At 36.9% G+C, this 25858-nt stretch overlaps 1 protein-coding gene across 2 annotated transcripts in view; it reads right to left on the bottom strand.

The window, feature by feature from the left end:
* Positions 1-4259: 4259 nt before the first annotated feature.
* The window catches only part of LOC111160486 (breast cancer metastasis-suppressor 1 like), a 33239-nt gene continuing 11640 nt past the window's right edge, over positions 4260-25858 (bottom strand). Inside the window, exons 5-10 of one of the 2 annotated variants that reach the window (XM_022523641.1) lie at positions 11577-11673; positions 10428-10511; positions 9242-9306; positions 8510-8549; positions 7536-7662; positions 4260-5843 (exon numbers count right to left, since the gene is read on the bottom strand). In XM_022523641.1, coding sequence (XP_022379349.1) covers positions 5726-5843; positions 7536-7662; positions 8510-8549; positions 9242-9306; positions 10428-10511; positions 11577-11673 — 531 coding nt within the window. In that variant the 3' untranslated portion in view covers positions 4260-5725. Of the gene's footprint in view, positions 5844-7535; positions 7684-8509; positions 8550-9241; positions 9307-10427; positions 10512-11576; positions 11674-25858 lie in introns of both variants that reach the window. The other variant, XM_022523635.1, reaches the window with a different exon arrangement.

Here is a 25858-nt window from a genome sequence, read left to right as displayed (position 1 = left end):
AAATTTTTTTAAATAAAATTTAAAAATTAAAAAGGAAAGAAAACGAGAAGTGCAGCAGAATACACATCCTAGTCCTTTAGTGTAAATAATATGTCCTGCTATGCCATATTTTATTTACCTGCAGAAAAACAACCAGTATAGGGCTAGAATCTTACAGAATCTTTTGAAGCTCAAAATGGAGGTAGAAAAAGAGCAAGTCGGAAAACCAGTTGAGTACAGGAGGCATCTTGCAGGCAGAGTGACCAGAGCGCAGCCTCTCCTCCTGGGGTCTCCTCCTGCCTTGGTGTCATGCTCAGAGAGGGGGCTTGCACAGTGATTGGTGCTGAGAACTCCCTTGAGCAGCTGCACCTGGGAGGAGGGAGAGGAGAGCTCTAAAGAAAGGGAAGGTGGGTGAGTGAGCTCCCCCTCCTATATGCCGGAGGACCCCCAACAGAACCCTTGGGCATAAGAGGGTGCAGCTCAGGCTGCTGTAGGAAAGACCCAAACCAAGTTGGCCCTTGTGTAGTGGGACACCGTTATTATATATACACATATATAATTGTAAAATATAAGTTAACCCCATGGGGTATAAGCTTCAAATAAAAAATTGCTGTAGTCAATAAGTAATTTTTTAATTAATTTATTTTTTAAAAAATAAACATATAATGTATTTTTATCCCCAGGGGTACAGGTCTGTGAATCGCCAGGTTTACACATTTCACAGCACTCATCATAGCACATAACCTCCCCAATATCCATATCCCCACCACCCTCTCCCGTCCCCCGTCCCCCCTCCCCCCAGCAACCCTCAGTCTGTTTTTTGAGATTGAGTCTTTTATGGTTTGTCTCCCTCCCAATCCCACCTTCTTTCATTTTTTCTTTTCCTACCCCCCAACCCCCCACATTGCATCTCCACTTCCTCATATCAGGGAGATCATATGATAGTTGTCTTTCTCTGATTGACTTATTTCGCTAAGCATGATACCCTCTAGTTCCATCCACGTCGTCGCAAATGGCAAGATTTCATTTCTTTTGATCACTGCATAGTCTTCCATTGTGTATATATACCACATCTTCTTTATCCATTCGTCTGTTGATGGACATCTAGGTTCTTTCCATAGTTTGGCTTCAATAAGTAATTTTAACAGTTCCTAAAGTCTTTTTTTTAATCAGTTTTCCTTAATAAGTGCAGTTTCCTTAGATGTACTTAAGCATAACATACTGAAATCATAAATTTATCTTCAAACAAGCAAAAGCACCTTACTGTTTTTGCCATTAACAATGGCATTTCTTAATTATTTCAATAATAAGTGAAATAGGGTATGTCTTTTCCTATCTATCCCTCTAATAGCAGATATCATTTAGCCTCTGCTCAAGGATCTGGTTTTCTAAGCAGTTTAACATTAACTGTAATCTTCGTGGTAGAGATGGGAAGCTACCGTGCGGCCTGCTTCTGGACTAGAATTATGACAATTCTGTCTTCAAAAGAATGCAACAGTGTGCTGGCAAGGTCACCCACCCCAAAACTATATCAGACTCAGGAAAAAAGATAAGGAGAGGCAAAGTAAACTTAAAGACTTACTTTAAAGACTGTTACTACATAATGTTTTCCTTTGACCTTTAATAATAAAATGTCTTTGAAAGAGAATACATTAGCTTCAAGTTTAGGAGCAAAGAAATTTGAGACTTACAGTTGCTTCCTAGTGATAAATGGATAGATGGATGGATGAACAGATGAATATAGGTGGGTGGGTGTGTGGGGAGGAAGGAAGAGAGAGATAAACACACATTTTTTTTTTTTTTCAGAACGTTTAGCAACTTGAGATAAAATCAACTCAGTTTCAGAACACTCCAAAAAAATTATGTCATAGTATTTTGCCTCTCATACCTTGGGAAAAACCTCATGACCAGAAATTCCTAATATATGATAAATTTATAAAGAGTAAACACATTAGAATTCTTACATTATGTTCATTTTGTTTTGAACATGAAAATATTAAATAACAACATTCTGTTTACATATCAAATACGATTCTTGGTACATGGCAAGCATTAAAAATTACAGTACTACCACTGGCTGCCCATGCATCAGGGCCCATTCTGGTCCAATAAACTGGCCAGAGAGGGAAAGCCTACAGCACAGAAAGAACTTAAGGGGGGAAGTGGGCAAGGCCTGCACAGCCCAGTAATGGGAGATATCTGGGTCAGCAGGAAAAAAAAAAAAAAAGTCAAAATGAAGATGATAGCAGTGTGTCCAGCACAATGCCAGAAAGGGGATACCCTCACCAGAGAACTGATGACTCCAGTTTCACCAAAACAAGTATCCTGATCACAAGGTTGCTTTCACACAGATTTTCCTAGAAGGAAAGAACTGACTTGAGGAGTCAAGTCTCCTTCTCAATTATACTTACCAATTTAAATTATTAAACTGACGCTTGGCTGCCCCTTCAAACCTCTGTGAGTTGGTCAGCCTAATCTCCCCGAAGCTGTCACCTTGGGGCATGATACCAGTCTGTTAGGGCTGTGGTAACCAAATACCACAGACTAGGACGCTTAAATGACAGAAACGTTATTTTCTCACAGTGCTGGATACTGGAAGTCCAGGATGAAGGTGTTGGCAGGTTTGGTTTCTTCTTAGGTCTCTCTTCTTGGCCAGCAAGTATTGACCTTGCCCTGTCCTCACACAGTCTGCTCTGTATGCCCATGTCTGATGTCCAAATTTCCTATCAGTCAGGTGGATTAGGGTCTACCCTAAAATGATCTCATTTTAACTAATCATTTCTCTAAAGACCCAGTCTCCAAATATAGTCACATTCTGAGGTGCTGGGGGTAATGGCTTCACCATATTAATTTGGTGAAGGAGGTGGGAGGCACAGTTCAGCCCATTACAGGATATATAAATAAAGTTCAAGTTTTGGGGCCTGTGAAGTAAAGAGCAAGACTAGGCCACAGTGACCAATCAGGTAAACTGCCTCAGTTAATCCCGCCTGACCTACCAGCCACAATTCCTATAGCTCATCCATAAAGACAATATAAGGAATATGCATTTTTCCCTAACCCCATTATAAGCTTTCATTTAAAAAAAATTTTAGATTTCCTTATCTTTAGCAATTAAAATAGTTTATATTTCAGTTTGGCATGGGACTACATAAATCCTAACTAGTGTATTCATCCTGCATCTACTTTTTTACCTTATAAATTCATTTAAGTTCAGTTTTAGTGTACTGAACTTACTGGGTCCACAAAAAAATCTTCAAAATAACAGCCAATACCCCTGTTTTTCTTTTCAAATAATTATCGGTGAGGTGTACATAGTTCTCTGAGTGGGGTTTGAGTTCTGAGTACCAATGTGTATTTCAGAACAGCCTCTGGAAGGCTGTAATGAGAAGTGCTCAGTGCTCAGGCTGCCAATGAGAGAAAGGGACAGAATGAGGAGTGTGCTTTTTTTTTTTTTAAGATTTTATTTATTTGTTTGACAGAGAGAGAGACACAGCTAGAGAGGGAACACAAGCAGGGGGAGTGGGAGAGGGAGAAGCAGGCTTCCTGTGGAGCAGGGAGCGAGATGTGGGGCTCGACCCCAGGACCCTGGGATCATGACCTGAGCTGAAGGCAGATGCTTAATGACTGAGCCCCCCAGGTACCCCGAGGAGTGTGCTCTTAATTTACTAATAATTATTAGTGATGCATTGGATTCATGATGGTTGGGGTATTTTTTTAATGGAAAGTGGCAGGAAGGGGTGGGCTGATTATGAAAAACTGGGAGCTGTGGCAGAAGAGGCCCTAAACTGATCCTAAAACAGAGGCTAATTATAAACATGACAAGACCAGCAGCAACTGATAATACCACACTTCACAGACTCTAACAGTCCTCCTAAACCTTTTGACCAGAGTCCGATGACATACTGCCAATATAAAATACAAAAATATTTATAAATTTATTTTATAATACTTTAGAGATGATTATAGTTAAATGTTTTCAAAGTAAATGCACTCAATCATAGTTTGTAAAATTAAGATTTTCTATTTAGAATTTCACAACATATGCGGTGCATTTTTATTGAAGTATAACATATGTGTATATTTTAAAATTAAGTATAACTTGGCCATCTTGAAGACCTAAATATACCCCCAGTAGAGGTTGAACCATGAGTGTAGGGAAGCAGAAATATTTGTTCAACACTTCAACTCTCTGTACCTATTAATGTAAATTGGCTGAAATCATTCTTAGAAGTGGACAGGTTATAAAGAACTTACACACGAGTAATTCAAGACACTACAAATGACACTCAAACACATCTTTTTATTATACTAAATTTAAAAATACAAATCTTATTAAAAATGCTTATGAAACATTGTATACATAAGTACTGTCAAATACTACAGGATTATGACATTATGTACATTTGCTAAGGTTAATTAGAAACAGAACAAAGTAAATAACTTTGTTGATAACGAATTTCAGAAGTCAAATATTTTAACATTTGGCAACTGTGAAGTAGTGATCTGCACAGAAAGATGTTTGCAGAGGCAAAATAGTAAGAAAACAAACGGAATAATGCAGAGATTCCTGCCCTATGTGTTAGTAAGTACCTCTCTTCCTCATCCTCCTCAGTCTCATTATAACAAATTAAAGTGCACAAGACCACCAGGAAAACTTGATTTGGTTGTACCCTAATATATACTACAGCCAATTGTGCTGCCATATTGAGGGTTTCAATTCTTTGTACTGTTCCTGAGGTTTTTAGAAGTTAATTTTGCATGTGGCTAAGGGAAGAGAGGCCAATACTTTCTAAATTGCACCAAGTGGCCTTAAAGTGTAGAAACACCAAAGAGAAAAATACTAATTCTGGAATAGATTCAAGAATATTATCCCTGTCTACTTTGCCCTAGGAATAAAATAAGAACCTAGTTTTACCTCTGGAAAATGCTTACTAAAAATCTGTTTCAGAAGGCCAGACATGAACAGCACGCACCACAAAACCATCAGTTACTATGCACCACTTATACACGGCATCATGAATGCCTTGCCCTCAAAAGGCTCATGAGGAATACAGGTAAAGCCTGTTATTACTTGACACTAAATTTTACTAATTAACATTAAGTACAATTTGTAAAAATAGGTCACCACCATACCATCAAGGAAGAGAAGGAAAGCTGCTAGTCTACAAAAGTGCTCCTTTTAGCTTTCAAACCCAATAGCTTCATTTTGGGTCAAACAAGATTGTAAAGAAAGGCCATCAGTTCTAAATAAGCTGATGATGCCATATACACATACTCACGTACATATGTTTAAATTTCAATTCTCATTTAACACTAATGTACTAGTACAAACCATTTATAGGAAACATTTTATCAGGCTTATTTACAAACACCATGAGTGACAAAGATATGGAAAATCAAAGAAATTGCAGATAAACATAGCCATTTAGCAACAGAGTTCACTAAAGATAAAATGGATTTCCATAACGTTTTTAAAAAACAAAGAAAAAAATTTAGTAAGAAATCCCTACTATATATACCTGTTGGTCATTGGACCTAAAAGGCAAATAAATGTAATGATCATGATTAAGTTTTTATTACGGTCTCATTGACATATCAATATGAGGTCTACTTAGAGTACTACCTACAAATACAGTCTCTCATGATTTGATGAGAATATTAAGTTATTGAATACATTTTTAACTCCCATGGCACATCACACTTGATAACACTAATAAGGTAGCTTTAGATAACACTTAAATCATGATTATGAATGTTTAATTGAATATTTTCCTTTCTGTAGCTGTGAAATGTAAAGCTTAGATTTGCTTCCATCAGGCCTCTTAAACCAAACTTCATCATGGTTAATTGTTGTAATTACAGCACTAAAAATGGGGGGAGAAAAAGGAATGAATGAATGAATTGCAATACGCCTCTGCCACTCATTTTAGAGTACTAGCCATAAAACCAGAATAGCCAGAATGCAAGAGTAGATTCAGGTATATAATTGTCATTTACCACTAGCAGCAGGGCATGTTGTCGAAAACATCACATTCAGCAACACTTAAGAGACAATCTCCTTTCTTTCCTTAATAGAATCGGTCATATTTACTATTAGAAGTATTAAACGCACATTGTTCCTACTATATCCCCACTCCACCCCACCCCCCAAAAACAAGTGGAGCTAAAAAAAAACTAATCACATAGTATTACACCTCCAATTTATATCAGCTCTGGCTGTAGGAAATCTTGTCAGTGTCTTTTTTTTTTCAAATGCTTTATTTTTTCAGAGTATGCACTTAAGTTTTTATTTAAATTCTAGCTAGTCAACATATAGTGTAATACTGGTTTTAGGAGTAGAATTTAGTGATGCATCATTTACATGTAACATCCAGTGTAGGAAATCTTAGAAATACCAATGCCTAATTCCCAGTGTCAACCATCTATGGTACTCCCATGGATTCTTTTTGACACTACTTATCTTTATGTAGAAATATTTTTAAAAATAGATTTGTGTTTAATACTCTTATTTCATTTCTTTTTAAATCATATTTATGCTAAGTAGTCAGTAAAATGTCTTAAAAGTAGTAAAATGTCTTAAAATGTCTATAAAGCAAAGAATCTAGGGGTAGCACATAGAACCTAGAAATTAGCTCAGTGGGCTTCTATGAGGAAAGTTACTGTACACAATGCTCCTACTAGCATAAAACTTTACAGATGAAATTACAGTCTAAGTAAATCTACTATATTTGGAAAGTGAGCACTCTTCCCTAAATACAAACACTGCATTTACCATTCACACCTAGAAAAAGATACGTTCTTAGTATAGAAGGCTACCACTCTGAGAGAAATAAATCCTAAACTACTGAAGGAACAAAAGCAGTGATTAGCATTAATATTTTCCAAAGGCTACAACCAGATAAAACTTTGAAGGCTATTGGGGAGGCTGGCTCAGTCAGTGGAGCATGTGACTTTTGATCTCGGGGCTGTGGATTTGAGTCCCATATTGGGTATAGAGATTACTTAAAGAAATAAATCTTTAAAAAGAAAAGAAAAACTTAGAAGGCTATACAATTATAGAAAAGTTATTCAAGCTTAGACAGATTGAGTCTTTTAAAAGGCAGGTTTCAGTTTTCAAGTTATACTATAACTCTTAAGGCTCTCTTGAATTTTCCATTCCTTTCCTAGTCTAATTAATACTCTTTGTATCCAAAACACTGTAACACACCCAAAAAAGTTAATGATCAGTATATCCAGCCAAAACTCGTAACAGTCTGGTGTAAAGATCATAATATTAAAATCCCAACAATTCATCTACTGTAAGAACTAACAAATGGGACCACTTACCTGGGCTAAATAATTCCAACATTTCCTCTTGTGTTAACGCTTGTGCTCAAGAACTTACTATGTGACGTTGGTCTATAAATATTAACACTGGTGAACACATATGCTAACTAAATCATATGCCAAGAGAAAAGAAGGATCCAGAGGCAACTAATGGTGCATTATGAATACACTACATTATTATTGACAATAATGTTGTAATCACTGAGCAATGCTGAAATGATCATTTTTACCTTGTAGGACATTCATCTTTTTTATCAATACATATTGTTTGTCCACGTATATACCATTCACCATCATAATATAATCTTCCTTCTTCAGATCTAGCACTGTGCAGATGTTTCTCCAGTTTCACAGGTGCTAAAGGGGTCAGTTCAAAAACTGTTATATTAGTAAGACATTGTCAGAAGAACAAAACTGCAGAACGTTAAGAAGTAACACCCATCCATGCATATATGTGAAAAAAATACTAAAAATATTTCTTAGATAACAAATGTAAATCTAATAGAAATAAGAGAGGAGTGCCTGGGTGGCCCAGTTGGTTAAGCGTCTGCCTTTAGCTCAGGTCATGATCCCAGAGTCCCAAGATCAAGTCCCACAGCAGGCTCCCTACTCAGTGGGGAGTCTGTTTCTCCCTCTGGTGCTCTCCTCCCCCAAGCTCTCTCTCTCTCTTGCTTTCTCAAATAAAATCTCTTTTTTAAAAAAAGAGAATTTAGGGGCCCCTTGGTGGCATCTGCCTTCGGCCCAGATCATGATCCTGGGGTCCTGGGACTGAGCCCCATGTCAGGCTCCCTGCTCAGCAGGAAACCTGTTTTCCCTCTCCTACTCCCCCTCTTGTGTTCCCTCTCTCGCTGCCATTCTCTCTGTGAAATAAATAAATAAAATCTTAAAAAGAGAGAGAGAATTTAATTTCTTACATCTCTTCTTTAATTAACTAAGTTTTAATATAACGACAAAATGAAGTTATAGAATAAATGACAATAAATCATCAGTTAACTACACAAGTGCCAGAAGGGGAAGCAGGTGCATTATCAGTTACTACTGCCAATTTTAAATAGGATTTTAACATATTTTATTTCCAGAAGTCGTGTTCACTGATGAAATATAACCACTGATGGGGGCGCTGTTTAATATGTGGATAACTTAACAACCCTTATTCAACCAGTCCCCACAGAGAAGATTGCTGAACTTGGATTAAATGACTTACGTTCTGTTTTCACTCTGTGTGGACCCAGTGTAGCCATTGCCTTAATTAAAACAAGAAGAAAGGCATTGAGTTTATAGACTGAAAGCACATTTTGGGATCTATTTAAGGTCTACAACACTACTGATGACCTCAGTAGCTAACAGTGAAATATAGTCTTCAGCTGCTCTAATAAAATTTAATGTCCAAGACCACAAGGAATATAAAGAATAACCATTTCACCTAGAGGTGTTATCAATACCTGAACTGATCTCTTGCAACTAAGAAGTTTCTGAAAATGGAAAAATTTAATATAAGACATAAGTCTCCACTTTCAAACAAGCACAGAAAATCCTATAATTCTTGAACATTCAATGACAGAATACAAGACATACAATAAGAGTTGAAATATTCACATTCATTCATTCAACAAATGCCCAGGACTGGGCTAAGGACTAAGCACAGAAAGATTATTTATTACTTTCAGGCAACCTCAATAAATGCTTTTCTGGACTTTTGCATAAATTAATTACATTATTGCAGGAAAAAATACAAATTGCTGATGTGTCTCTCTTAAAATATTCTTCCAGTCCACAACAGTGGATTGTATCTGTATTAGCATTAACTGCCATAGAGAGAATGTTGCAAAGTAAGACATATTAACAATAATCATACTTTAATGTATTAGTGAAAATCGACAATCTTCAAAAGTAGACTATAAAAAGATAATTCATATTCATTGCTTTTTAATCATACCTTCCTAATTGTTGTCCAGTCTTCAAGAATATCAAGGTCTTGTAGCATATAAACTATATATGGACGTAAAAGAGTCAAGGTCAATTTAACTGTAAGAATTTCACACTTTGGGGTGCCTGGGTGGCTCAGTGGGTTAAAGCCTCTGCCTTCAGCTCAGATCATGATCCCAGGGTCCTGGGATCGAGCCCTGCATTGGGCTCTCTGCTCAGCAGGGAGCCTGCTTCCCTCTCTCTCTCTCTCTGTGCACCTCTCTGCCTACCTGTGATCTCTGTCAAATAAATAAATAAAATCTTTAAAAAAAAAAAAAAAGAATTTCACACTTTGAATTTTATTTCCAAACTTCTATTTTTCAGAGAATTGGAACAATGATTTGTGGACATAATCCTTTTGGCATGACAAATTCTGACTTCAAGTTATTCTCCAAAAAACTTAGTATCAGGATAAATATATTCTGGTACCAGAATAAATATATTCATATATATATTATATATATATTTTTTTCAGATAAATATATTCAGCTATAACCATATTCTCTTCTAGGAGATCACTGATTGTAAGATATACCACCAACCTAATCACTGTTTTGAGGTGGGGATGGGAAAAGTCAGGGAGGTAAAGGGACACCAAGATTGAAAGCACATACTACTTTAAGTTAAAGACACTCCAGTTTTGGGGGTTATGGGCGGCTCAGTCCATTAAGATTTTGTCTGACTCTCTTGATTTTGGCTCAGGTCATGATGACAGGGTCATGGGATCAAGCCTCACACCAGGCTCCACATGAGGCACGGAGCTTGCTTAAGATTCTCTCTCTCCCTCTCCTTCTGCTGCTCCTCTCTCTCTCTCAAAAAACAAACAAAAAACGTAAAATAAATAAATAACAACACTCCAACTTCAGAAACACTGAAAAATGTTAAAAAAATACATGTGAATTAATCATGGTATATTCATATCGAAGCCTTTGTGAACTACAAAGCCTTATTTTCAAAGTTGAGATCGTGACTAAATTTCTACTCCTTCCCTACCCCTCTTAATCTAAATTATATTCTTCTGCCTCAGTTTTGGAAATCATCTTTTACCTATTACAGGATCATATAAATAAAGTCAGTGTATACTAATAAAAATTACAAAGATGTACACAATGCAAAAGTGTATACCAAAGCAAAAAAAAAAAATTAGAAAAGGATATCTGAAACAACAACTGGCTTCTTTTTGTCAGGACTGAAAGGATCCTTCCTCTTTTTTCTTGACTGAAGCTCATCATTCCACAGTTCTGGCAAGTAAATAAAAATTAAGTATTAGCTAATCTCTGAAGATAAAAGTGGGGTGAAAAAGCTATGTATTTTCAGGGCAGAAAATTTCATTATAAACTATGTATATACATATATGACTATATAATGAGCAGCTATATATTCATAAAATTTCCTCTGCCATTATTAAAGTAAAAATCAACTTGGCACTTAATGACTAGTAACTGATGAACATATGTCAGGTACTTTGTTAAATATACATCGCATGCATTGTGTCACCTAATCCTCAAAGCTATGTCTGAGGTAGGTATTCCTATTATTTCAATTTTACAAATGAGGGGGACTGAATCAGAAAAGCTACAGTAACTGTCACTCATGGTCACCCAAGTAGTAGGGATTGGGGCAATGGCATTAGAATTCAGCTTATCTGACTCCACTGTGCCTATTCTACACCAGAGAAATACAATTTATAAGAGATAAAATAATATACATGCGAGACCTGTAGGATAACCCAGTATATCTTCCACCCAATGTAGAAAGCCTTCCACCCAATGTAGAATGTAGAAATACCCCTGAAAAAGCAATTTCAATCTTGGACTGATCTAATTATTAATAAGTTTTTCCTTCTTCTAAAACAAATCTACTCCCTGTAATTTCCAATTTGTGTGATACCAAAAAGAAAAGGTTTTTATTCCTTCTTCTACCTGATCTTTTAACACTTAGACTTTTAAGACTTACTGGAGTTGTCTTCTAAAACTATTCTTATATTATAAAAGATATTATATATTATAAAATATTCTTATTATTCTTATAGTGTACTATTCTTACTCCTGTAGTTGCTGTCAACTTCTCTTTTGTCCCTTTTCATGTGCTCCATTTTCTATGTCCTTCTGAAATATGAATTCAAATCAAAGCAACAATCACAAGCCTATCAAATTCTTTAAACATCTTCCCCTTTCTCCTCTCATTAGGGCACTTCATTTAGAAAACATTTATTTTAGGGGACTAGGATATTATGAGACACTACAGTAAACCACAGGTTCAGTGTCAGTTAAGGTAAACCATCACCATCATGTCACTCCCATTACCTGAAGTAATATCAATACTGTGCCTATCCTCTTCAAGCCTTCTTATCTTCTCCTCCAATTCACTCTGGACTGTATCATATAACAAAAGCTTTTCACTCTGAAAAAAAAAATATATTATGCATAAGTAGAAATAAAAAAATCAATCTTAACTATGAGTACGAAATAACTTGCTCTTAAAATACTTTAACATATGATACTTTTGTTTGCTAACTTAAAATTTTTTACAATAAAATGCCAAAAACATGAAAGAAATAAAACTAGAAAATACAGAATATAAGTATAGATTTAAATACATGCAATTAAGTTGTTTAAGAACATCTAAATTTATATGCGATATGGGAGTAAAAGTTTACTTTACATAAATTCATAGTAACCTCCAATCCCCTTTTAAATATATGCAGGTCTTACTTGTCAGTATAATAGAGAACCTGTCCTATAAAATGTATCATTATAAAATGAGTCATGTTTTCTTATCACAACAGTAATTGGGCCTGTATTCCTCAATAATATCTCAATATCATACAAAATAGACTACTGTATCACCAAAAGAAAGATTCAAGTATGAATTCTATAATTTTAAATCTAATGATAGTCAAAATCATAAAACTATAGACTATATCCACATCTCACAACAAAACTATAGAATAATTGAGAGACTTCCTAAAAGAGATGATTTACTACTGGCAAATAAGACTAGAATCCAGGTCTACTAATTCTAGCCCCTTGTTCTTTTAATTAGAAAATATTATAATCCCATATTTTCAAGGGGGTAAAATGTACATAAGTGTAATATATAGATTCATTATATAAAAAACTTATGAGAGATTCCCAACCCACCCACCCCACACACTTACTCTAGTAAGGATAGGCTACTCTTATATGTAGTTAGATAGGATCGTCGTCTTCTCATAGAGACTATTGGAATACAGTTAGATAGGATTTCTTGTGGAAGGCACGCGCCACACCCATTTGGCAGCTCTCCCAGTGTGAATCATGAGATCCTCTCTTTCAGGTTTGAAATTTAGAGTCTATACATGCTTGAAGGTTCTCCTGAGTGGTAGAGAGAAGGTGGCTTTTGTCGATTTGAGGCAAGCCAGGAGCTAAAGAAAATAAAGCTGAAGACTAAAACTAGATCTCATATGAAAAATCATCTCCTTGCATGCTACGCTCTATGCTTATTTCCTTTTACTTGTTCTCCTACCTTTGGTAAAGGCTTATGAAATATTCCAGCCTTATCTACATTGTGCTATAAGCACTGGGAAATGTTATATATCAGAGGAAAAGGGAGAGCAGACCCCAGCCATGGTCACGATAGTGTGACAACTATAAACAGATCAGATTCTCGGATTCTCCAGCCAAAGATGACTGACTCCTAATACATAGTGGAAGTGATAAACATTTTGTTTTCAAGAATACGAAAATTTAACTGGTACAGTCTCTTTCATTTCTATTGGTAAAATTATCCTAAGTCAAGCAAAAATTCTAAAATAAGTCCCCTAATCATTCTCTATACTTAAAAAAAAAAAATGACCCTGAAATATCTGAAGGTTTGAAGACATCTCTAAAGATATTAAAAGTATAAAGTGTACAGACAGAAGTGCTTTGAATCTATTCTCTCTCTTATTTCTTTGTCCTTCTCTCTCTCATCCTCAACCCCGTAAGATCCTCAAAAACCTTTCCTGAGCAGGAAAGAAAGTCATTAACACAACAGCTAGAGGACACCTGGAAAAGAAAGGGGCATCCAAACTCCCTTGCTTAGATGCCTATAGAGGCTTCTTTGTTCAACAAGTGATTTAGCTTTTTAAAGTACTTATTATACTTATATATTTGTCTTCAAAATCCAATTCCCCTCCAATCTCCACACCTATACTTACTCCTTTGAATGCAGATAGGAGTTAGTGACTCACTTCTAATGGATAGAATGTGGCAGAAATCTGGGTCATAAAAAACATCGTCCTTCTGTCCTGCTCTCTTGGATCACTCACTCTGAGAGATGCAGTCACAGGGTCCTGGGGGCCCTCAGGCAGTATTTGGAGAGGCCCATAGAACTAAGGCTTCCAACCAACAACCAGCAAAAACTTGCCAGCCCTGTGAGTGAGTCACCTTGGAAGCAGATCCTCCCAGCTCCCAGTCAAGCCTTTAGATAACTGCTTCGCTGGCTGACTTCTTTATTGCAACTTTATGTGACTCCCTGAGCCAGAACCAAATTCCTGCTACAGAGACTGCAAAGTAATAGATTTCATTGTTGTTTTAAGTCACTATGTTTTGGAGTAATTTATTACAAAGCAATGGATAACCAATACAAGAGGCCTCAAAAAAACCTATCTCTATACACCCTTTCGTAAGAAGCTATTCTACCCAACTGAAAATGAGAACAAAATCTAGCAAGAAAGACATAAAGGGAACTTCTAGGGTGACGGTGAAAAGACACCCTATGAAGACAGAGATGCAGCTGGCCTAGAAAGCATCTGAAGGAGGGCACAGGGTGGAGCAGGACAGGGAATCCTAGGGGTACGGGGGATGCTCCTTGGGGAGCATTAGCTGATGCATTTGATCACACGGAAAACAGCATGAGGGGGCTTTCATAAATCTGCTAGAGTCTCTGAAAAGAAATGACAAAACTAAAAATAAATGAAGCAATTATTAATTCCAAAGCTACAAATAGAGTTGTACAAAAAAAGTTTCAGCCTTGTATAACTCCTGGCTCAGTAAGTAATATTTGTAACTACAACAAAAACAAAAATTGAGTCATTACAGTATTAGAAAAATGGGATGAGGGAAACTATTATGGAGTCTTCAGCTTTCATAATAGAAAACCAATAGATAATATCTAAAACTGATATTATTGGGGCACCTGGGGGCTCAATGGGTTAAGCCTCTTCTGCCTTCAGCTCAGGTCATGGTCTCAGGGTCCTGGGATCAAGCCCCACATCCGGCTCTCTGCTCAGTGGGGAGCCTGCTTTCCTCTCTCTCTCTCTCTCTGCCTGCCTCTCTGCCTACTTGTGATCTCTCTGTGTCAAATAAATAAATAAAATATTTTTAAAAATAATAATAAAAAAATTTTAAAATTAAATAAATAAATAAAACTGATATGATTTAGAAATATGAGGACAAATTCCAGAAGGAGTAACTATAAGAGTTAGATCATTGCTGCTGGAATGTAGAATTTAGAGATGGGAGAGGGGACTGCTGTGTTTCATTTTAAGCTGGTGCCTACATAAATACGTATACACATTACCCGCTAAAAGCAAATGTTTAAGAGAGTATTTGGACCTGTAGGGAAATCCTCATGAAATACTACTTGTAAAACAGGATATAGGGGCGCCTGGGTGGCTCAGTGGGTTAAGCCTCTGCCTTCGGCTCAGGTCATGATCTCAGGGTCCTGGGATCGAGTCCCGCATCGGGCTCTCTGCTCAGCGGAGAACCTGCTTCCTCCTCTATCTCTCTCTCTGCCTGCCTCTCTGCCTGCTTGTGACCTCTGTGAAATAGATAAACAAAATCTTAAAAAAAATAAAATAAAATAAATTAAAAAAAAAAAAAAACAGGATATAAAACAGTATATAGGAGCGCCTGGGTGGCTTAGTGGGTTAGGCCTCTGCCTTCCGCTCAGGTCATGATCTCGGGGTCCTGGGATCAAGCCCCGCATCGAGCTCTCTGCTCGGCGGGGAGCCTGCTTCCTCCTCTCTCTCTGCCTGCTGTTCTGCCTACTTATGATCTCTCTCTCTCTGTGTCAAATAAATAAATAAAATCCTGTAAAAAAAAGAACAGGATATATATATATATATATATATATATATATATATATATATATATATAGTAATACCAGCTGTGTGAAAAACAATTATACAAAAATGCACATACTTAATAACAAATGTCTGCTGCTTGGTAGATTATGGTTCATTGTATTTACTTATTTAGACTTATTTCTCAAGTTTTCTCAATACTTATTAATGTTACAATCAGGGGGAAAAAAAAAAAAAGGACAGGTAACCAAAATCAGAGCCCTGAAGAGCCTCAATTTTCTCAAAAACTGGAATTCTAACCCTGAACCCTTAGGGTCTGAGACCTTGCTACCACCTGCTGTCAATCTTAACACTCATCTCCAGCTCTGTGGGGAGGCCTAAATGAGATAACCTAAATAAAGCATCACCACCTGTCCCAGTGTCTGGCACACTGTGTATTCTATAAATGTGATTTCCTTCCTTAATTTGACACAAACCATCTGCTGCCTCGATTGCCTCTGTGGTTTTCTGGCATACTCTCTGATTGCATACCCATGTGAACATGTCTAGTCTCTCATCCTGGCCCCTCTTTCTATCTGCTGCTAATCAAACTTACTTCGACAATTGGCAGTGTGTCTCCCTTCTTCCCACTTCCCCTACCTCTCAGTTAGTTGTATATGAGCCAAATGTAAAACTAAGTAATAAGCAGATAAAAAGCCCTGAATAACAAAATTCGGATTTAATGGTAAATTGCATGAATGTGACCCTAAACAAATTATTTAACCTCTCTGAGCCCCTCAGTTAACCTAGTCATAAAATCAAGATAATTCCTATTTCATAAGGCTGTGGTAAGGATTAAAATGAGAGTGAATATAAAATCCTTAACACTCTAAATATAAGCTCCCTTCCAGCCTTTATTTCCTATCTAAAATGCCCTTAAACTACTGATGAATATTAATTATATACATAAACAGACCATTTATAATATTAATTCTATATTAGCACTAAAAAAAAAAAAAAGCCATAACTAAATTAGAAGAAATTTACGTAAACATTTAACATGTCTATGGAGGAGGGAAGACGTTCAAAGCTGAAAAATGATGGAAAAGTGGTGCCTGGGTGGCACAGTTGGTTAAGTGGCCAACTCTTGATTTAGGCTCAGGTCATGATCTCAGGGTGATTAGATCGAGCCCTATCTTGGACTCCACACTACTTGGCAGGGAGTCTGCTTGAGATTCTCTCTCCTTCTCTTTCCCCCTCTGCCACTCCCTCCGATGTTCTCACATGTACTGCTCTTTCTCTCTCTCTAAATCTTTTTTTTGAAGATCTTATTTATTTGAGAGAGAGAGAGAGAGCTGGGGGGAGGGGTTGAGGCAGAGGGAGAAGCAGACTCCTCACTGATTAGGGAGTGAGATGCAGGACTCGACCCCAGGACCCTGGAATCATGATGTAAGCTGAAGGCAGACACTTACCTGACTGAGCTGACCAGGTGCCCTAAAATAAATAAATCTTTTTTAAAATGATGGAAAAGAAAGAATATATCGATGTATTTGTCAATATATCAATATATTTGTCTAAGTAAAAAATACTTCTTTTTTTTTTTTAAAGATTTTGTTTATTTATTTGACAGAAACAAGTAGGCAGAGAGGCAGGCAGAGAGAGAGGAGGAAGCAGGCTCCCCGCCGAGCAGAGAGCCCGATGCGGGGCTCGATCCCAGGACCCTGGGATCATGACCTGAGCCGAAGGCAGAGGCTTTAACCCACTGAGCCACCCAGGCGCCCCTAAAAAATACTTCTTGAAGATACATTGCTGACTCTTATTTCTGACAATATAGTAGACGAGATATCCTCAAAACAAAACACAAAAATCTCAAAACAAAAATAAAACTTCCCAACACACCTAAACAGATATTCAAATAAAATGCCACAAACACCTTTTTAAAGGTTAGTTAAGCACTTTAAAAAATAAGAGATATCCCCGAGAACCAAAAATAAGGAGCCGGAGACCAGCAATGCTAACCTAGTGTTGAACCTATGGTTTCCTTGAAGGTGTTCGCTGGTGTTGGTAACCTAGAGGAATGGGTTTTAGTGGCTATTTGGGAAAAAGAGAAAGATCTTGGGCCTAAGCAAAGTGAGGGACAAGAACTGGGATCCTTGCATAGCCCTGAAGTAACGGTTATACCTTCAAAGAAAAGGCAGACTAGAAAAGATTCACCTGAGGGAAATTCATTTGTGTTGGTTAGGCAATAAATGAAAAAAAAGTTTTTCCCAAAAATACATCATCTTGGGCCCTGACCTCTGCATATTTGAGATTCAAATGTAGATTACCTGCATCTTCTAGGAAATTCCAAGCCAAAAAACTAAAGCAGTCATATGCTGTTGGCATACCAGGATGCCTAGCTCAAACAAGCTAGCAGAAATAAAAGCAGATACTATCTTAAGAACTACATCCTCTGTCCAAGGCTCACAGAATTCCTACCAAGAAAGCCTGCTACAGTCCAGAATTATGGTATAAGGAAATAAACTATAAGGTTTGGCAGAAATTTGAAGGAAAAGAAAGGCAATATTAGACTCTGAAGAACTTCAGGCAATATATTGAGTAAAAAATATGAATTAAAGGGCGCCTGGGTGGCCCAGTTGGTTAAGTGTCTGCCTTCAGCTCAGGTCTTGATCCCAGGGTCCTGGGATGGAGTCCTGCATCAGGTTCCCTGTTTAGTGGGAAGACTGCTTCTCACTCTCACTCTCCCTCTGTGTGCTCTCTCTCTCCCTCTCCCTCAAATAAATGAAAACCTTTTTAAGAATATGAGTTAAGTATTAAGAAATATGGAAGACAAAATGAGAACTTACATATGACTAACTCAAGCTCCAGAAGAAGGAAGCAGAGGAATGAAAGAAAGGCAATACCAGAGAAGATAATATCTGAGAAATGTCCAGAACTAACAAAACAAATTCTCAAATTCAGAAAGCACAACAAATCCAAATAAGGAGAGACACAATAAAGAATGTGGAGACACACAATAAAGAAACTGAAGGGACGCCTAGGTGGCTTAGTTGGTTAAACCACTGCCTTCGGCTCAGGTCATGATCCCAGTCATGGGATCGATCCCTGCATCAGGCTCCCAGCTCCGTGGGGAGTCTGCTTCTCCCTCTGTCCTTCTCCCCTCTCATGCTCTCTCTCTCTTTCTCAAATAAACAAAAAAGTCTTTAAAAAATAAAGAAACTGAAGAACAAAAAGAAAAGAATGTTCAAGTAGCTAGTAAAAGGTAGGAAAAAAGCTATCTACAAATGATGACAGACTAAGCAAATTGTGGAAAATAAAATCCTAAAAATGTCTTCTTAATGAGGAAATAATTATCATCCTACAACGTTTTACCCCCTAAACTGTCCTTCCAGAATTATTACAAATAAGCTATTTTAGACAAGTAAAAACTGAGTTTACCACCAAGGGACTCTCAGTGAAGAAATGCTTAGGATGTTCAAGAAGCAAAAAAAAGAACTTGCAAGAAAGAGTTGTAACTCAAAAACAATGAACAAAAAACTAGTAAAATATGCATAAACTTAAAAAGAACTAAATCAATGAGATCAAAATAATGCTTCATTTGAAGGGTAGAAGGCAAATGAAACTAAAGGACTGAAAACTGTAACTTGTACTTTGGGAGGGAGTAAGTAGAGAGGTCAAGTGTCCTTTATAATTCAGGAGGAGGAAAGAATTATTAATTGATTCTAATGCAGATATGCATACTGAAAATTTAAGCTAATCACTAAAATATAAAGAATATTAATGCATGATGCATTTTTTTTAAGATTTTATTTATTTATTTGAGAGAGTAAGCAAGAGAGAGAGCATGAGCAGGGGGAGGAGCAGACTGAGAAGCAGACTCCCTGCTCAACCGGGAACCTGACACAGGGCTCAATCCTGGGACTCTGGGATCATGACCTGGGCCAAAGGCAGACGCTTAACTGACTGAGCTACCTGTATGATTAAATTTTTAAAACTCAATAAATCACACACACCCAGGAAAGGTCAGGAAAGAATAAAAAAGGATAAAGCAGATAAAATAGAAAACACAAAAAAGGATGGTATTACATAGCAAAATAATTACTACAAATATAATTGGACTAAATTTGCCAATTAAAAGACAGGGTTTCCTAAAATAGTTTTAAAATCAACGCCTGTCCTATTTATTTACAGATAATATGCCTAAAATACAGACTATAAAAAAGTTGGAGGAGAAAAAGAATAAAAAACCTTTTATTAGGCAAAGGGTACCTGGTTGGCTCAGTCAGTTGAGCATCTGACTCTGGGTTTCAACTCAGGTCATGATCTCAGGGTTTGTGAGATCAAGCGACACATCAGGGTCCACACCCAGACAGGAGTCTGCTTGAGATTCTCTCTCTCTCTACCCCCTCCCTCCGCCCCCCAACTAAAATAAATAAATCTTAAAACTAACAAACAAAAAACTTTTGGGCGCCTGGGTGACTCAGTCAGTTAAGCTTCTACTTTCAGCTCAGGTCATGATCCCAGGAGAGTCCTGCATTGGGCTCCTTGCTCAGCAAGGAGTCTGCTTCTCCCTCTGCCTGCTGCTCCCTCTGCTTGTGCTCTCTCGATCTCTGAGAAATAAATAAATAAAATCTTTAAAAAAAAAAAAACTAAAATTAAGAAAAAACTTTTATCAGGCAAATGCCATGAATAGCTATTTTAATTATCAGAAAAAATGGACTTCATGACAAAAATCATTGTTACAGAGAAAGGTGCATTTAAAAAGGATAAAATGTGGGGCACCTGGGTGGCTCAGTGGGTTAAGCCTCTGCCTTTGGCTCAGGTCATGATCTCAGAGTCCTGGGATCAAGCCACACATTGGGCTCTCTGCTCAGGAAGCCTGCTTCCCTCTCTCTGCCTGCCTGCCTGCCTACTTGTGATCTCTGTCAAGTAAATAAATAAAATCTTTTAAAATAAATAAATAGGATGAAATGTTACATTTATTAAAAGATACAGAAATTATAAAATGAGTTTGATAATATAGCCTCTATATACTTTATATACATATACATACACATAAAGCAAAAGCTGATGGAAGTATAAAAAGATATGAGAAATTACATATATATATAAAGCAAAAAGTGGTAGAAATATGAAAAGATGAGAAATTAATAATGCCATTTATAATAGCATCAAAAAAGAACAAAATACTTAGGAATAAACTTAAGGAACTTGCATATTAAAAACTATGAAACATCGATAAAAGAAATTAAACACAAATAAATGAAGACACTCCCATGTTCTTAGATTGGAAGACTTAACATTGTTAAAAAGTCCATAATAGTATCCAAAGTGGAGGCGCCTGGGTGGCTCAATGGGTTAAAGCCTCTGCCTTCGGCTCAGGTCATGATCTCAGGGTCCTGGGACTGAGCCCCACATCAGGCTCTCTGCTCAGCAGGAAGCCTGCTTCCTCCTCACTCTCTCTGCCTGCCTCTCTGCCTACTCTGTCTGTCAAATAAATAATAAATAAATAAATAAATAAAATCTTTAAAATCTTCAAAGTGATTCACAAATACAATGCAATCTCTTATCAAAATCCCAATGGAATTTTTTTATAGAAATAGAAAAAAATCCTAAAATTAATATGGAACCACAACAAAAACCCAAATAGCTAAAAAAAAAAAAAAAAAAAAAAAAACAGAAGGAATAACAAAACAAAGCCTCACATTTCCTAATTTCAAAATACATTACAAAGCTATAGTAATTAAAACAGTACAGTACTGGCATAAAGACAGGCATATAGACCAATGGAAATAGAGCCCAGAAACAGAGACCCCAGAAATAAACCTATGTACACATGGTCACCTAATCTTCAACAAGGGTGCAAAGAGTACATAATGTGGAAAGGCTAGTCTCTTCAACAAATGCTGTTGGGAAAACTGGACAGCCGCAGGCAAAAGAATGAAATCTGACCCTTACCTTACGCCTTACACAAAAATAAATTCAAAGTGGATTAAAGGTTTTTTTCAAAGGTTTATTTTTGAGAGAGAGAGCATGTGCACACCAGTTGGGGCAGGAGGCCAAGGGAGAGAGAATTCCAAGCAGATTCCCTGCTGAGGGTGGAGCTGACAGGGGGCTCGATCCCACACCCTGAGATCATGACGTGAGCTGAAATCAACAGTTGGACACTTAACTGACTGAGCCACCAGGTGCCCCAAAACAGATTACAGATTTAAATGAAACTATAAAACTCCAAAAGAAAATATAAAGGATAAGCTTCATGAAATTGCTCTAGGAAATGATTTCTTGAATATGATACCAAAAGCATAGGCAACAAAGGCAGAAAGAGGTTAAGTGGGACTATATCAAACTAAACAGCTTCTGCACAGCAAAGGAAAAATGAGGGTGGAAAGGCAACCTACAGAATGGGAGAAAATATTTGAAAACCAAATATCAAAATATATAAGGAACTCAATTTAAAAATTAGCAAAGGACTTGAAGAGACCTTTCTCCAAAGAAGACCTATATGAGAAGATGCTCAACATCACTATTCATCAGAAAAATGTAAATTAAAATCACAGCATGGGGGGGCACCTGGCTGTCTCAGTGGCTTGAGCGTCCAACTCTTGGTTTCAGCTCAGGTTATGATCTTAGGGTCATGAGATTGAGCCCCGCGCTGGGCTCCGCACTCAGTAGGGAGTCTGCTTAAGATTCTCTCTCCCTCTCCTTCTGCCCCTTCTCCTACTTGAGCGTGCACATGCTCTCTCTCTCTCTCAAATAAATAAGTCTTCTTTAAAAAAAGTCACAGTGTGGTATCACTTCACACCTATTAATAAGGATATTATCAAAAACAATAGATAACAAGTGTTGGTGAGGATATGGAGAAATTGAAACCCTTGTGCACAGGTGGAAGGAATGTAAAATGGTGTGTTTACTATGAAAAATAGTATGGAATTTCCTTAAAAAATTAAAAACAGAACTATATGATCCAGCAATCTAACTTCTGAGTATATGCCCAAAAGAACTGAAATCAGGATCTCAAAGAGATTTGCACTCCTATGTTCACTGCAGCACTACTCACAATAGCCAAGATGTGAAAAACAACCTAAATGCACATTGAAGGATGACTGAATAAAGAAAACGTGATATATACATACAATGAAATATTATTCAGTCTAAAAAATTAGGAAGTCTTGCCATATGCTACAACATGGAAGAACCCTGAGGACATTATGCTAAATAAGTCAGTCACATAGGAACAGATATTGCATGATACCACTTATATAAGGTATACAAACTAGCCAAACACATAGAAACAGAGAGTAGCCAAAGGCTAGGGAAAAAGGAAACTGGGGAGTTGCTGTTGGGTGGGTATAAAGATTAAAGGGTATAAAGTTAAACCTCATGATTAAGTTTAGAGGTCTGTATTACAACAGTGTACACCAACAGTTAACAATATTGTATTGCACATTTAGTATTTGTTAAGAGGGGTAAATCTCAAATGTTAAGGGTTCTTACCACAGTTAAAAAAAAAATTTTTTTAGGGGCACCAGGGTGGCTTAGTGGGTTAAGCCTCTGCCTTTGGCTCAGGTCATGATCTCAGGGACCTGGGATCAAACCACCCATCAGACTCTCTGCTCAGCAGGGAGCCTGCCTCCCCCTCACTCTCTCTGCCTGCCTCTCTGCCTACTTGTGATCTCTCTCTCTCAAATAAATAAATAAAATCTTTTTTAAAAAAAATTTTTTAAAGGGGCGCCTGGGTGGCTCAGTGGGTTAAGCCTCTGCCTTCAGCTCAGGTCATGATCCTAGGGTCCTGGGATCGAGCCCCACATGCGGCTCTCTGCTCAGCGGGGGGCCTGCTCCCCTCCTCTCTCTCTGCCTGCCTCTCTGCCTACTTGTGATTTCTGTCAAATAAATAAATAAAATCTTTTAAAAAAATAATAAATAAATAAATAAATAAATAAAAATAAAAATAAATAAAATTTTTAAAGAAGAAAGTAAGAATAAAGAAAAAGATAAAAGAAATTCCACAGGAGATAAGTTTTGGCTGGGAGCTCTGGAATCATGAGCATTCAGTCTCCAGGACTATACCATCCTTTTTGATCAAAGGAATCCACGACAGTGGATGTGCACTGTGGGGCATCTCATTATCGGTACCTTTGGCCTCCAGATATGAAATGATGAATGACTTCACTATTGTGAAAAGAACAATATGTGGATTTTCTTAGGACATGAAAAAAACTAATAATAAATAAAGAAAGGAAGTATTAACAAATCCACCATCACACTGAGAATTCTCATGCACCTCCCTCAGTAACTGAAAGATGAAGCACACAAAAAAATAAGGAAACAATAAGTCCATACTTCTATAAAGAAATAAACTGAAAGTGTTACAAAGAATGAGATATTTGCATAGTTTCAAAGTACTTCTCCCCAAAATACTATTAATCACAATGTGGAAAAAAAAATAAGTGTACTTAGAGAAACCTGGAAGAAACCACTTAAATCAAGTGATCAAAGTGTGTATCACCAATAATGGTACATACCAAAACTGTGTGCTGCGTCATAGAATTCAGTGAGAAGAACACATCACTATTGTGATATTCTTACTGAGAGACAAACCCCACTTCTAATCATGAAGAAATTGCAGACCAATTCAAAACTGACATTCTACATAATAACTGGACTGAAATTTTCAAATTTGTAAAGATCATGAAAGTCAAGGAAAGACTGAAGAATTGTTCCACATTGAAGGAAACTAACAACATGACAACTAAATGCAAGGACAAAGACACTAAGTGATTCTAAACTGGATCTCTGCTATTAAGGGTGCTGTTGGGACAATTGCTCAAACTTATATGAGGTCTGAGCATTAGATGGTAGTAACATCAGTGTACATTTCCTGTTTTTGATGATTGTAGAATCGTTATACAAGAGAATGTCCCTCTTCTGTTGTATTGAGGGGTGATGGGGCATCATGTTGCCAACTCATTCTCATGTTCACCAGAAAAGTTCTTTCGTGCTTTCTTGCAACTTTTCTATAAGACTGTTAAAAATATATATGATAAAGGCAAGATGTAATAAGCACTCATGGAACTGATGACTACAATCTTAAATATATATTCCTATGAAAGAGAAAAATAAGGGATATTCTTAACTCATTTTATGGATCTTAAAATCAAATCAAAGACAATATGAGACTTAAAAATTAAATCTCACTGACAAACATAGAAATGAAGCTTCTAAACAAATATTAGCAAACTGAATCTGATAATTCACGAGAAAAATAATGATTCCAGGAATTCAAGAATGGCTTTCCATTAAAAAATATATAGGGTGCCTGGGTGGTTCAGTGGTTTAAGCCTCTGCCTTCGGCTCAGGTCATGATCCCAGGGTTCTGGGATCAAGCCCCATATCAGGCTCTCTGCTCAGCGGGGAGCCTGCTTCCCCCTCTATGTCTCTGTCTGCCTCTCTGCCTACTTGTGATCTCTCTCTGTCAAATAAATAAATAACATCTTTAAGAGTAAAAAAAAATGACTGATTGAATAGATGCAGACCAAGCATTTAATAAAACCTAAAATGTAACAACCATTCCTGGTTTAAAAAAAAAAAAAAAAAAAAAAAACCTTAGAAAACAAGAAATAAATTTCCTTAACTAGATAGAAAGAGTATTTATCAAAACCAATAGTAAATATCATACTTATTGGAAAACCATAAGAAGCATTCCCTTAAGGGGCGCCTGGGTGGCTCAGTGGGTTAAGGCCTCTGCCTTCAGCTCAGGTCATGATCTCAGGGTCCTGGGATCGAGTGCCGCATCAGGCTCTCTGCTCAGCGGGGAGCCTGCTTCCTCCTCCCTCTCTGCCTACTTCTCTGCCTACTTGTGATCTTTCTCTGTATGTCAAATAAATAAATAAAATCTCAAAAAAAAAAAGGAAGAAGAAGCATTCCCTTAAAATCAAGAACACAACCACAATCTGCCTTCACTCCTTCTATTGCATGATGTTCTATCAGTGCCACTAAGACAAGTAAAACAAATAAAAGGAAGATCAGAATAGAAGAAACAAAGAGCCATTTTTCACAAATGACATTTTTCACAAAAAAATCATATTTTTCACAAATGACATAAACTGCCATTTTCCAAAAATGACTACCTGGAAAAATCTAAGAATCTGTAATTATTAGAATTAAGAGGGGTAGACACGGTTGGATATAGTATCAATATACAAAAATACTTTTTTATACAGCAGCAGGAAATAAACAGTCATTTCTTAAAAGATATTACTAAACAACAAAAAATTTTAACAATAACGAGTGTAAGAAAAGCAAAGTAAAATTATCAGTTTATTGAGATATTAAGACTTACTAGACTGAAAGCAGTAAAGAAGGTATTATGCTACCAGTGCAGAAATAGTCAAACAGATGAATGGCACAAATTAAAACAGCTAGAACAAGCTGCCATATAAATGGACATTTGATGTAAGAAAGAGATGGGGAGAAAAAGGATGGAATTGCTGATTCATGGTAAAACAATGGAGTATAGAATAAACAGTGTTGACATTACCATCCAAATGCAAAAAAAAA

The sequence above is a fragment of the Enhydra lutris genome, unplaced genomic scaffold (genome assembly GCF_002288905.1).
Source record: "Enhydra lutris kenyoni isolate GAN:26980312 unplaced genomic scaffold, ASM228890v2 scaffoldscaffold4, whole genome shotgun sequence".
NCBI classification, from domain to species: Eukaryota; Metazoa; Chordata; class Mammalia; order Carnivora; family Mustelidae; genus Enhydra; species Enhydra lutris.
The sequence above is the reverse complement of the archived record's forward strand: the minus strand, read 5'-3'. Positions and strand labels throughout refer to the sequence as shown.